Raw genomic sequence first — 13951 nt, 5'->3', positions numbered from 1 at the left:
GCCAATGGGCGCGGCGGGAAGCGGCGCGGGCGAGGGATGTGCTGGCCGTGGCTTCCCGCCGCCCCCATTGGCCTGGGACGGCGAACCGCGACCAGTGGGGGCCGCGATCGGCCGAACCTGCCGCGTCAGCAGGTAAATAAACTGGCCAGGCCCGCCAGGGCGCTTACCTTGGTGAGCCGCATGCCAAATGTTGCCGATCCCTGATCTACACTCTCAAGTGACGACTCCACACTTGCCACTTCTAGCACTTCCATTTTCAATTGCAGAGAGATTCTTCTTCACATCCTGTCCCAGAGTTCTGTAAATCATTACTGTCCACTGTTAAACCGTTTCCATATCCCACACCAAGTGGTGGCTGCATTTGAGTGGTGAGTGAAGGGAACCCTATATACTTTGTGGAACATTTTGGGACTCCTTCAGGATAAAAGATTAAGATTCCATTAAATATGGCAGATTTCACAATAGAGTGGAGGAAGTAAATAAGTGAGAAATGGAGCACTCTATTGAGGTGGGTCACTTTTTTTTATAGGGCAAATGCCGGAAATCCTTCCTCTTATGCCCAAATTTCATTCCTCACCCACAGAAATGTTAGGGTACACTTACCCCATAGGCTAATATATATGTGCGTACTGATGACAGGTATGTACGCACATCAGTCTCTTGTGGTGTACTTGTTAAGTCTGTGGGTACAACATTGAAAGACCCCCTATGCTATTCTCTATTGGTCTAGATAAAAGGTCATAGACATAGGCGTGGGTACTCATCTATAGGTAACAAGATATAGGTCAACTTTACTTTTCTGGGTAAAAGTCTTGATATAGATATGCTAACTTTGCCTTAGCTTAACATACAGGATATGGCCTGTAGGTCTCTTTCATTAAAGTCAAACTTACTTTAATATAAATTATAAACCTATTACAATAAACCAAATACTTAAACTATAAGAAAAGAGTGTGTGTGTGTGTATATATATATACACATATACACACACACACACAAGCAAGCAGGTTAGTCCTATAGACTATACTGCTGCACCCCTCCTGCACTCCAACCCCCTGCCCTGAGCCCCCTCCCACACGCCACACCCCCTTCTGCCCCCCAACCCCCTGCCCTAAGCTCTCAACCCCCTGCCCTAAGCTCCCTGCTGCACCCTGCCCTGAACCCCCTCCTGCACCCCAACCCCTTGCCCTGAGTTCCTTCCTGCACACCGCACCCCCTCCCACACCCCGCACCCCAACCCCTTGCCCCAGCCCTACATTCATGACCCTGCATACAATTTCCCCATCCAGATGTGGCCGTCGGGCCAAAAAGTTTTCCCACCCCTGGTCTAGTCATTTGTACCATGCTCCTCATCAAACCTAACCACCTGTTTTGGTCATTCTTTCTTAAGTGTAATTTCAGTTGTGACCACATTCCCAAGCAGAAGAGCAGCTGCACCCATTGCAATTATTTTGTCTCATTAATATTATCCTAATGACTTTTTCAATTAACCAGGCTCCAATTGCCAAGTGGAAGGTGTGGAATCGGAAGTGGGAGGGGAAGGTGAGTCACAAGAGGAACTTTGCAAGTGGTCCACTGTGTGTGCGAGTTTGAGAACCATTAAAATACAGCACACAATCATGTCAGCCCTGTACAGTTTTAAGGCAGCATTTTAAGCAGTTAGGGCCCTTTCTGCTCACGCAAGAGGATCTGTAGATGATAACTAGTATCATATGGCTTCTCCCACCCCAGGCTTTACAACCTGGACACATTTACAGATCTTTCCATGGTTTAATTGCAATCAGAACTACAACACCACATCATATAGTCTGTGTCTACATTAGAGGTATATGCCCTGACTGTGACACATTGCCAGTGACTCCCAACTCCTCCCCAGATCCCTTCAAGTGGTGTTAAAGACCCTGGTATGAACAAAAAGTCAAATGAAGCTTTGCTATGATGGGCAACAAACTAGTAGTTAATACCAGATCGTTTTCCTAGCATAGGTCACACCGACTGTCTGATCCAATGCATTAGTTCAGACTGCTGATAGCCAAGTCAGAGCAATAAAGGCAGGTAAAAAACTCGCCCCACCTCTCTAAACAAAGAGATGAATGGATGCAGAGATTCTGTCACTGAGAGAAGACCCTACTCCTGGCAGCATCCCTGGATCCAGCAGTGCACTGGAAGGACCAGCAATAACTGTACAGCATGACTCAGGCACAGGGCTCCCCTTTTCCTGGAATCTTTTGCCTCGTGCTGCATGGATTTATTTATTTTATTCTGGGTATGTATATCACCACCTCTTAAAGGGAGAGAAGAGACTAGACTTTGACACCAGCTGATTTTGCTTGCTCCTTCTCATGGTTATTATGAACTTTACTACACAGAAGACCTCCACTAATACTGCAGCAACTGGGTTTCCCTACTTCAAAGTATTCTACTGAATTTCCAATTCACAATACTGAGCCTTCTGGGAGAAAAAACTTGCACACGGAAGCACATGTAAAAAACAAACAGTGTTGTTCACGTGAGCATTGAACTTGCTGTGGGAGTACCACCAACCCAGGAACTGGCTCATTTACCATAAACTTGAATGACTCAGATACACAATAAATTAAACCTAGCAACTCAGAAAACATCACAATTAGCAATAATAATGAGTTCTAACCTACTCATGATTATTAAAACACATTTATAAAAAGATACCTATTACTGTAGTATCTGGATGCATTAAGTACTTAGAAATATAATTAAATAATTACATTGAGTAACAGAAAAGGTGAACTACACAATTCATTTTATGCTCATGCACAATAAGTTGTTCCATGAACAACATTAAAGCATTGGGGGGGGAGGGGAAGGGGCGAGACCTTAGAATTTTACTGCATTTGAGGCCTTCTATAGGGTTTAGAATACAAACAGTGTACTTCACGGCAGAAGCAAGTTTTCATCTTTTATGGCTTTGGGGAAATTAAGATATTTCTGCTTTGTTTTGAAAATACTGCTTGGGCTCACTTTTATGTATTATTTAGAGATTAATACAAACCCCATCCTCCTTAATGCAAATGCCAAGCTGCATATGAGAGCTGTACACAATCTAGGATACAGACCCAGAATGCTGAGAGTTTAACCAGGGTTGTCGAGGAGCCTATGTGTGTACTGGTCTTCAGCAAATGTGCGATCAGGCTACAGAAATGCATGTAGCATGCAGGACTGTGGTATGTGTGGAACAAGCCTACCTCCAAAGATCTGCCCGTTTCATTTAAAGTCACCAGCTTCTTGCAGGCATACTGATCCCCGAAGCTCACACTTCATAGGCTAGACTGTGCCTAGCACTTACATAGTGCTGCTCTATTTTCAAAGCACTTTAGAAACAAGTCAGGTTCTCCCCGTGCCAGAAAGCGATTCCTCACTGTCCCCTGCCTCAAACTTTAATTTTTTTATCCTAGACCAGAAATCTTGGGAGTCTTCTCTGACCCTAAACTTTCTTATTTCTTGCAGCATTTTCCCTCCAGGCCAATGGGAGCTGCTGGAAGGCCTGGAGCCGCGAACCGCAACCAGTGGGAGCCGCGATCAGCCGGACCTGCGAACGCGGCAGGTAAACAAACCGGCCCCGCACGCCAGGGGCTTTCCCTACACAAGCGGCGTTCCAAATTTGGGAAACGCTGGTCTAGACCGTTACCATGCCTGCTTCTGGCCTTTCTTAATTCCTACACTAATGTCCAGAAAGCACCAGATGACTACTCTCTTGTACAGGAAGTGTGATTCTTTGCCATCTTCACTGGCTTCCAAGCCATCTCTGAATCCCATTTTTTTTTTTTTTTTAAGTTTTCTTCCTGGTTTTCATAACATACCAAGTACCTGCTCCACTGTCTCTGACCTTAGACAGTCACTCTCCAAGCTCCCTAATCTTAGGCTCTCCTCTCCCCCAACCCCATCATACTAGTATCTCAAACAAATTAAGTATGGTGGCTATTTTTGGTTACCAAAACAAACTAGACTTCATACAAGTTGAACCACAAGAGAGGATATACGCCAGGGGTCGGCAACGTTTGGCACGCAGCTCGCCAGGGTAAGCACCCTGGCAGGCCGGGCCAGTTTATTTACCTGCTGACGTGGCAGGTTCGGCCGATCACGGCCCCCACTCGCCGCGGTTCGCCATCCCGAGCCAATGGGGGCAGCGAGAAGCGGCGCGGGTGAGCGATGTGCTGGCCGCAGCTTCCCGCCGCTCCCATTGGCCTGGGATGGCGAACCGCGGCCAGTGGGGGCCGCGATCGGCCGTACCTGCCATGTCAGCAGGTAAATAAACTGGCAAATAAACTGCTTACCCTGGCAAGCTGCGTGCCAAACGTTGCCGACCCCTGATATACACCAAGATATTTAATGTTAACCACATAACTCAAGGTCCCATAAAGTTCAGGTAAAGCCAGCAGTTATGTTTCTCTAGTGTTAAGCTACCAGAAAGTAAATTTTCAAAAGTTCTTTTTTTTTTAAAGAAGCACTGAAAGAACCAATTTTCACTATTTTAAAGTTTATTCTTCCTCCTTTTATTCCACTACAGGGGAAAACAACCTCCTATCCCCTGACTTTTCTGCTGAGTTCTGTCCTCATCTGTGTTGCTGAGACAGAGGGAGCTCTCTAAGGCAGCTCAGCAATTTTCATGTGTTAAACAAGAGAATTCTCATAACTGAAGATTGCAACTGCCAGGAAAATTCAGAGCATAAATGTTGAGATGTGCTCTGAAAATAACTTTTTTAATTGATAAAATATGTAGTTAGAAAGTCAGAATTGGTATAAGATTCTAAATATCAGGGGAAAAAATAAACTCTGAAAGTCAGAAACTCTAGTAAGCACGAGGCATAGCTCCCCTCCCACGCAATGTTAGAACATTTTAGTACTATATTACACTAATACTTGATCTTTCTAGGGGTACAGGTAGGGAAAATAATGCCCAACATACATAACTGATGGCATTTACTAATGTACATCTTTTTGTGATAATGGCTTCCTCAGTGACTTATCATCAGTTTCTGAGTGACACTCCAACTTCCGTCTATTTATTTGGGTGTGTTCAAAATAATCACATTATAGGTGGAAGAAACCATTCATGGTGACCTGATATAATAAAATAAGTAGTTCCTGGCTTTCAATTTCCCCTGAAGTCTTCAGTGTTTCTCCCCTCTTATTTATAATGAGGTCTGAGCTACAGGAAAGCTATTATCTTCCTCTGTTAACACATAGATGATGACTAGTTGAACTGAACTCTTAGAAGATAATTAGTAGTCACACAAACATTTGATAGAAACACTTCTGTGGTGGACAGTATTTTCCACAACTGCAGGCAGGAACTGAGTTGTTAGCCCTCACAAGAAGAACTGACCATTCTAACATTAGAAACAAATATTCAAAAGACACATCATTTAAGACTGTTCCTGATTGCTCTTTTACTGGTGCTGCTCAGTCTGTTCAAAACTCTCCACTTCTGAGCCATTACCTCTGCATCTCTACCAGAGCTTAAATTCTTATAGATTATTTCCTGGAGCCCCCCCATGCCCTGCAACATGCTATAAAAACTCCAGGGGGGTTGCAAATATTTACTGGAGCTCCACTCTGGACAGCTCCAGCTGAATTTAAGCCCTGATCTCTACCATTAAAGTCTCCCTCTTCACTTTAGCCTACAGCTCCAAACCCCTCTCCTCCTTACATCCTTTAGTGTCGTCCCCCTCGACCTCCCCGCAGCTGTATCCTGAAAGAACACCTGCACTTTTAGGGCTTTAAGTGTGAACCGTCTCTTCTTTTTGCCGCTAAGCCATCTTCCTATCTCACTCACCTAGATGGGGGTCCTGCCCACCTCTGACATGCTGTTGCTATTCTGAGGGTACACCAAACCAACACTTACTCAGTCTTCTGCACTAGGATTCAGTCTACCCCAAACAGCTTACAACCTACCCTGAAAACATAGCAAGTGAAAGAAACAGACACAGGAGGAATGAGACAGGGAAGGGGAAAGATAACAGCAACATAATCATGTGACTCACAGATATACTGCTACACTCCAAACCCGTCTCCTGCCCAAACTAAAATTCTTGGCCTCTCTCTCTAACATCTCCTCATGGTTGTGTAGCTGTCAGCTCAAGCTTAATATGGCTAAAAGCTCCTAATCTTTCCCACAAGCCCTCCCTACTACCTCCTTTCTTGATAACTGGACAGCACCACTCTGTCACTAAGGCCCATCATTTGGGCATCATCTTTGACTTGGACTTCTCTCTAGGTCCTCCAGGCTATGAATCTGCCCAATTCTTTCTGCATAACATCTCTAAGAAATGGCCTTTCTTATCTATCCATATAACTCGCATCAGCTCATGTCTTGATTACTGCAACATCCTTCTCTCTGGCCTTGACAAATGCAATCTTGCCCCGTTCATATCCATTCAGAATGCTGCTGCAAAAATTATTCCCCTAGCCCATTGCTTTGACTGTCACCCTTCTTTTTGCATCCCTCTGCAGTGCTTGCTTCACCCCCGCAATCACATTAAACACCAGCAGCTTGTGTCTTCACTTTCAAGGCCCTTTGTGGCCTAACCACATCCTACCTATCATCTCTCATTCGCCACTAGATGTCGATTCCCATCTTCTATCGTTCCACAATGCCAGCCTCCATCACCCACTTGTTAAATTTTCACACAATCACCTTTGTGCTTTCTTCCATGCTGCCCCTCATGCTTGAACGAGGTCTCCATAAATGTCTGCAAAACTAACTCATTATCCTCCTGGAAACTCCTTTGCTGTGATGCCTACAAAAACTTGACAACAGTTAGATTAACAGTGTGCTGAGACCACAGCCTCAATACTGTCTTACTGTTTTCTGTACTCCCCCATCTGTCTGTATCCATCTACTGCCTACTGTCTTATACTTAAATTGTATAAGGATCTATACTTGGATAAGGCCATCTTTTTATCCTGTTTCTAAGGGATCTAATACAATGGGATCCTAGTCCATGACTAGGGCCCCTAGGCGCTATGGTAATGCAAATAATTAATTAAAATGTGGTTTCTCGGCACACAGCATCAATGTCATAGCTTCAGATAACACCAATCAATAAATATGTCAGGAAACTCTAGCTAAGAACCTCTTCGTTTACGATAAACAGAGGAATCCAAGAGAAAGGGTAGGGCAGAGTAATGTCCTTCCATTACAGGGAGACAATAAATGACAGACTTCAGACATTTCAGCCCATAGCATGTGTACAACAGGAAAATCAGCATTATAGGAGCACACTAAACAAGGGATGTCAGAGAACAGAAGATCAATTTCCTATCCAGGGGACAGGGAAGTTTAGATGCACACAGGAAAGTTGCATAGCCACCCCTACTCATGTGTTTTTGAGATATAAGATATAAAGGAACCCCTCGCTACCCTCAAACATTTTGGGGTGAGGCATTAGCAGTCTGTATAAGACAGCTCCTCAACCACCTCATTTTTGGAGGGGATTTATGCACATGGTACCTTTCTAGGTTTGAGAGGGTTACACTTTGTGCTTTTTTAGGTGGTTCTATATATAGGGTCCCCTAGCTGGTGGGAGATAGGGGGCTGTCCATAAAGATTACCACCACATCCCATTCTTGGGGGTCTGTGTAGACAACACCCCCAAGTTTGTGATGCAGGTTGATACACAGAATGCCCTATAATCCCGTTGTAGTAAAGAGTATGTATGACAGGGCATGCCTGTACGAAGTGCCCCCCTTGCCCAGGGTTTTTGGGCAGCTGTGACCCAGGAGTCCCCTTGGTAGGGGTGCTTCTATCACAGAAAGCTCTCCCTTGACCAAAGTTTTAGGTGTCTACATGAAGTTCGGGGGGGGGGGGTTGCTTTGCTCCCCTAGCCAGAGATGGGGGAGTGCCTCTGTGGCATTCTGATAAAGAGTGCTCCCCTAGCTGAGGATTTAGAGGTCTGGATACCAGGGTTTCCCTGAAGAGGGGAACTCCTATCACTGGGGTCTCCCCTTTGCCTCAAGTCTGCATGCCAAAAGCACCTCCCGGTGTATCAATTCAGTTTAATTTTATTAGACCACATATGACATTATGTCTTTTGCAAATACAAAAAAAAATATGCAAACTAAAAAGGTGACATCCATGTCATACTACTAAAATATCAATCAGAACTCAATAAAAACTCTCTTCTTCAGCACAATGCTAAAAAGGCAAAAAATTGCCACCTATTTAATTACTAACAGGGACTAAATACTAAAAACGTTATCTTTTGATATGGTGATAAAGATTCTTTTTCAGACAGAAAAGGTAAAACCCAGCATACTCTCAAAAGTCAGAAAACTCTACAATCCAGAAGATAATGAGGTAGATAAGCAGTTCTCAAACTGTAGGTTGCAACCCTGTTTTAATGGGGTCACCAGGGCTGGCATTAGACTTGCTGGGGCCTGGGGTTAAAGCTGACGCACAAGGGTCACGGGGCTCAGGTTGCAAGCCCCCCACCTGGGGCTGAAGCCCTTGGGCTTTGGCTCTCCCCCTCCATCCACACCCACCCAGGATGGTGGAGCTTTGGCTTTGACCCCCGCGCCTGGGGTGGCGGGGCTCGGGCAGGCTTAGGCTTCCCTCTGAAGTCACGAACTAATTTTGGTTGTCAGAAGGGGGTCGTGGTGCAATGAAGTTTGAGAACCCTGAGGCTGATCTTCCAACACTCCAGGTTTCCATGGGCAAAAACAGAGATGTGAAGGATCTTTTCCATATCTGCCTTTAAAGAAACCAGTTTCCCTGGTTTGGAAACTTAACTGAGTACATGCCTTACATAAATGAGATTTTGATAACTCATTCAAATTCGGTTCAACAACAAGGGCCATTTTCAAAGCAGATAACCAAATGCAAATTTGTAATCATGAATCACAGCTAGATCTTTTTGTTAGGTACATCCCAAAGGCTTCCCCTTTGTCCAAGCTCCTGGGGTCCCCACATTTACTCCAAGAGCTCTCTGGGCTTGGGGCCCTGCTGCCCAGAGTGCACCCCATGCCAAAGGCCGTAGTGCACTCCCCGAATCCAGAACCTCTATGATGTGCTCTAATCCCTGGGAAGAAGAGGTAGGGGCAGACGGCCGTCACAGGGCGCTGCCCCTTACACAAGGTTTTGGGGACCACGTGCTCACACAGCCTCATGAGATCTGTGGGGTCCTGTACAGAGCACTTCCCTTCCCTGAAGTTTGGGGTCTGTGCTGGGACCCCCTGGATTTAGGACCTCTCTGTGCGGGGAGCCCTGGGGAATGGGGGGCTGCTGTCCCCCAGTACTGCCCTTCACACGGGCTGGGGACTCTAGGCTGGGACCCCCCAGTTTCGGGACTCCTGTGTGCGGGGAGCCCGGGGTCGCTTCCAGGGGCCCCTGCCAGCCCCACCACGGGTCCTTCCCCGCAGCCCCACTCACCTGGCCGCTCCGCCGGCAGGCCCGGCCTCGCGAGGAGCAGGAGGAAGAGGCAGCTCCCCACGGCCCGGGCCCAGGCCCAGGCCATCCCCGTCCCCATCCCCGGCTCCAGCTCGGGCGGCCGCTCGGCGTCCTATGGAGCCTGCGCGGCGCGGCCTCCTCAGCCCAGCGCCAGCCCCGGCGCTGGCCGCCTCCTCCCGCCGGCCGGGGGTGGAGCTGGGGCGGGGGCACCCCAGGGCAGGGATCCGGACCGCCCAGCACAAGGACCTGGGGCAGGGACACCACAGGGGCTGGAATTGGGGGAGCTGCTACCCCCCGGGGCTGGAAGCGGTTTCCATCACACACAGGGTTTACAGTTGGGTTCAATGGTTCTCAGCCCCCTGCCCAGGGGCAGGGATCCAAGGGGGGGCAGGCACAAGGAGCTGGGGTGGGGATACCCCAGGGGCAGGGATCGTGGGGAAAGGAATAGGCACAAGGAGCTGGCACAGGGGACACCCCATGGGCAGAAATAGGGTGACCAGACAGCAAGTGTGAAAAATTGGGATAGGGGGTTGGGGGGCTGTTGGTATCTATATAAGAAAAAGCCCCAAATATCCGGACTGTCCCTATAAAATCAGGATATCTGGTCACCCTAGGCAGAAATCCGGGGGTGGGGGAGGCACAAGGAGCTGCGGAAAGGTACATCCTGGGGGCAGGGTGGATTACACTTGGTAATTTCAGAAACAAATTCACAAATAAGTGTTGCACATTTACCTGTGTATCTGTATAGTTGAAATTCAGACAAGTGAACGCCAGATAAGAGAAAAATCAAAGAAACTAAACTAACTCTCAAAGTGTCAGGAAATTTCATCCAAAATTAAATCGAGGCTCCTTGCTCACCTCTGCAAAACAACACATACAACAAATGGTGTGCTCGACACAGGTAGAAGAACTCTTCATGGAATGAGTCTTCCTATGGCTCAGACTTGGTATTATAACAAAACAAAAATCCAGGGATATGAGAAAAGAGTTGAAGATGAAGACTTTGGGGGAAATTAGTAAATATGAAACTAGGACATGTTTAATTTCTGGGTTCTGAGATTTAAATACAGGTTATCTGATACCCTCGAGTAAACAAGGGCAAGAGTCAGAAGCTGGAAATGTCTCAGGGAAGTGACGTTATCAAGAAAATATGTATGTTAATAAAAGTGCAATGTGCATGTTGGACATATCATTCCCCCCACCCCACAGGAAATCATAGCTGATGATAATATGGAACTAAACCACATGACATAGTGACTCCTCTACACAGGCAGTTTTTACCATGCCATAAAAAGGGAGCTAGTATGTTTGCTAGCTTTCCTGGACCTTATGTAAGACCCTGACTAACATCTCTTATTTGTTATGTTTTTTCCCAAAGTGGATACTATACTTGATTTATTCAGGGGATATTATCTGACACCTTTGAGAGAAAACAATATCTCCAGTCTGCTTTACTATGGTAGGTAATATCCTGGTTATTGGTCATAGAGCATGAGACTCCAGCCTTAAAATCTAAGTGATGGCCCAGGAAACCTGAGGGGCCAGTGAGGCACAAGGATGAAAGCATTATCAGATACAATAATTGGATCCCTCACATCCTGCAATTGTGATTTTATAAATATTTTAAAGAAAACCTAAGGAAAAAAGACATTTGTATTTCAAATCCCCATTAGTGGATAAAGTGGGGCACTTGCCTGTATATTCTTAAAAATATTTTTTTTAATAAAATGTTAGGTCTTTGGTTTTCTTGGAAGGCCAGAAACCAATTAAATCCCAAGCAGAATTTTGCTGGGAAACACCATCAAGACATGAAGAACACTACAGTAGCATATAGTCACAAACATTGACCCTGATTCTGCAGTCATTAATGTGTAATTTAATTGATAAAATAACACAGTAGAGGGGCTGAGGCTTGCCTCTGCACATTCATTTATCAGATAGAGGGATCCTGGTTTTTATTAGATAAACAGTTCTCCATGAGGCAGCCTAGGGAAACTTAGGCGCAAGTACGTTTTTAAAACCAGTATGATCCCTCATCATCCTCAAAAAGTGGTAATCCATCAGCTAGGTTCAGCTGAGGGACTGAAGTAGGGAGTAGTAGCACAGGGAGGAAATTAGGGTCCTCTCTACTTTGACACCTCTTGTAGGAAAGCTGTAGAAAGAATAAGAAAAGGCACATCACAGGAGTTCCCATGATTATAGCTAAGAGGTAAAGCTATTTTATTTTCTGATGGTTCAATGGGAAGCACGCTTCTTTTGGAGTCACTACTGAACCAGTATCTCAGCATGGTAGCAGGGGTGCTGTAAGATGGTTGTAGTATTTATTTACCAACAGTTGCAGTGAATTATTTGCCTTCGCTGGAAATCTTTACATCACTATTGGTTGTTTGTATAAAAAATATTCTTGAGTCCAACCACAACTATTGGACTTGAAGCAAGAATGAATTCAGGGAAGTCCTATGGCTAATGTTACACAGGGCGTCAGACTAGTCAGGGTTTCTCGCAACAAATGTTTTGGTGGCCTCAGAGTGCGGCCACCAACTCTCGCGGGTGACCGCACTGACACTTTTTCCTAAAATTATTTATTTTACCTAAAGTTAATAAAGTAATATGCACATATATACATCCAAATCATTGTAATTTATTTATGTAAGGTTTTGGGGTTTTTTTGCAGACAATAATAAAAAACATGCACAATTATCTCTATTCTTTATTGGCCCTAACAGAATAGAAACCACAAATAAGGAGCTTTGTACGTTCTTGTCTTTTTTATTATTGTTTCTTTTGCTTTTTTGGTAAAAGTGGTTGTCTGTATAACAATTGTGAAGTAAATTTTAAAATGCTTTGACATAATAGAAGTCCAAATAATAATGAAAAACATATCTGGGTGGCTTGGGTCTGCGGAGGGGATGCACGGATGTGCCTGGCCCAGGGCTCCTCTGGGTGGGGGGGAAGGGGAGCGGGCTCAAGGCTTTGGCCAGCTCGGAGCTCCTCCGGATGAGGGGAGGAGCAGTCCGGGTTTTGGCCAACCCAGGGCTTCTCTGGGCAGGTGTGCGGAGGGTAGGTCATGGGGCTTTGGCCAGCCCTGGGCTCCGGCCACGGGAGAGCCGCTGGGGGCTTCTCCAGGCAGGGGGCTTGTGGCTCCAGGTGCACCGGGTCTCGGGGCTCCAGCTGTCCGGAAAGGAGCGCAAGCAGAAGGGGTGGAGTTGGGGGCTAGCCTCTCCAAAGGGGGGGGCTTTACCTGCTGCCCATGCGCCCGCTACTCACCTCCTCAGCCCCCGCCCGGCTCCTGTGTCCCTCCTCACTCCCCCATCCACCGCTCACCTCCTCACTGCCCCGCCACAGACACCCCTCTGTCCACCTTGTCACTGCCCCACTTGCAGCCAGACCCCACCTCGTCACCCTGCTGCTGGCTCGCTGCTTGCCTCCTCACCCCCGCCCCCATCCTCCCTGCTGCTCACCTCCTCACCTCCCCCACTCGCCTCTCACCTTCTCACCTCCCCACCCGCTGCTCACCTCACCACTCGCTTCCTCACCCCCCCCGCCCACTGCTCGCCTCACCGCTCACTTCCTCACACTCACACCCCTGCTTGCCTCCTCACTCCCCAGCTTGCAGGCAGCCTACCCGCTCATCTCCTCACCCTGCTGCTGGCTCGCTGCTTGCCTCCTCACTCCTCCGTGAGGCCCGCCAAGCCGCTGCTCACCTCGCCGCCCACCTTCTCACCCCTTCCTCGCCGCCTCACATTGCTCCTTAAGCACTGTGTTTCCCACCTGTGTCTCCAGAGAGGCGGTGCATGCAGGAGCAACAGGGATGAAGGGGAGCGGCTGATGCTCCTCCCTTCCAGCCCAGGAAATGGCCATGGCCGCAGGAAAACCCCCGTGGCTGCATTTGAGAAACGGGAGACTAGATGATCACAATGACAGGTTTCAGAGTAACAGCCGTGTTAGTCTGTATCCGCAAAAAGAAGAACAGGAGTACTTGTGGCACCTTAGTCTCTAAGGTGCCACAAGTACTCCTGTTCTTCTTTTTGATGATCACAATGGTTTTCTGGCCTTAACATCTATGACTTTGTACTTGAACATCGTATGCACCGGCCTAGAAGAGATACCAAGGACCCACTGATAGCCCCAAGTCACAGCAGGACTCGGGCTCTGAACACCTCGGCAAGGCAAGGCAAGGCAAGGCAAGCTGCTTTGCTTTGTGTGTAGATGGAAGGAGGTTGGGGCTGAAACCTGGCTCACTGTATAGTGTAGACACACCCCAAGGCAATAACCACACCACTCTACCCTGATCTTGTGGCCTTTCCCCGCCCCCTCTTCACCCATTGGTCGCCAGGGCCAGCGGCGTAACCAATCTTGTTACTGTGTGCAGTAGTACCGCCTCTCTCTGCCAGCCAACCCAGCTTGCTCCTTCCCTGTCGCTGATTGGCCGATAATGTGCGGATCTATTGGTGGAGTGGGCTATTCGTCCCGAGGTCCCGCCTCCTCGAAAACATTCAGCACTCCCATTGGTCGGGAGAAGATAGG

At 47.2% G+C, this 13951-nt stretch overlaps 1 protein-coding gene across 1 annotated transcript in view; it reads right to left on the bottom strand.

Moving 5' to 3' along the window:
• The window catches only part of ADAM9 (ADAM metallopeptidase domain 9), a 57444-nt gene extending 47924 nt beyond the window's left edge, over positions 1-9520 (bottom strand). The window contains exon 1 of the mRNA XM_034762013.1: positions 9407-9520. Coding sequence (XP_034617904.1) covers positions 9407-9503 — 97 coding nt within the window. The 5' untranslated portion in view covers positions 9504-9520. The remainder of the gene's footprint in view (positions 1-9406) is intronic.
• Between the last annotated feature and the right edge of the window lie 4431 nt (positions 9521-13951).

The sequence above is a fragment of the Trachemys scripta genome, chromosome 2, assembly GCF_013100865.1.
Source record: "Trachemys scripta elegans isolate TJP31775 chromosome 2, CAS_Tse_1.0, whole genome shotgun sequence".
In the NCBI taxonomy this organism is placed as follows: domain Eukaryota; kingdom Metazoa; phylum Chordata; order Testudines; family Emydidae; genus Trachemys; species Trachemys scripta.
This window is presented reverse-complemented; position numbering and strand designations above follow the sequence as displayed.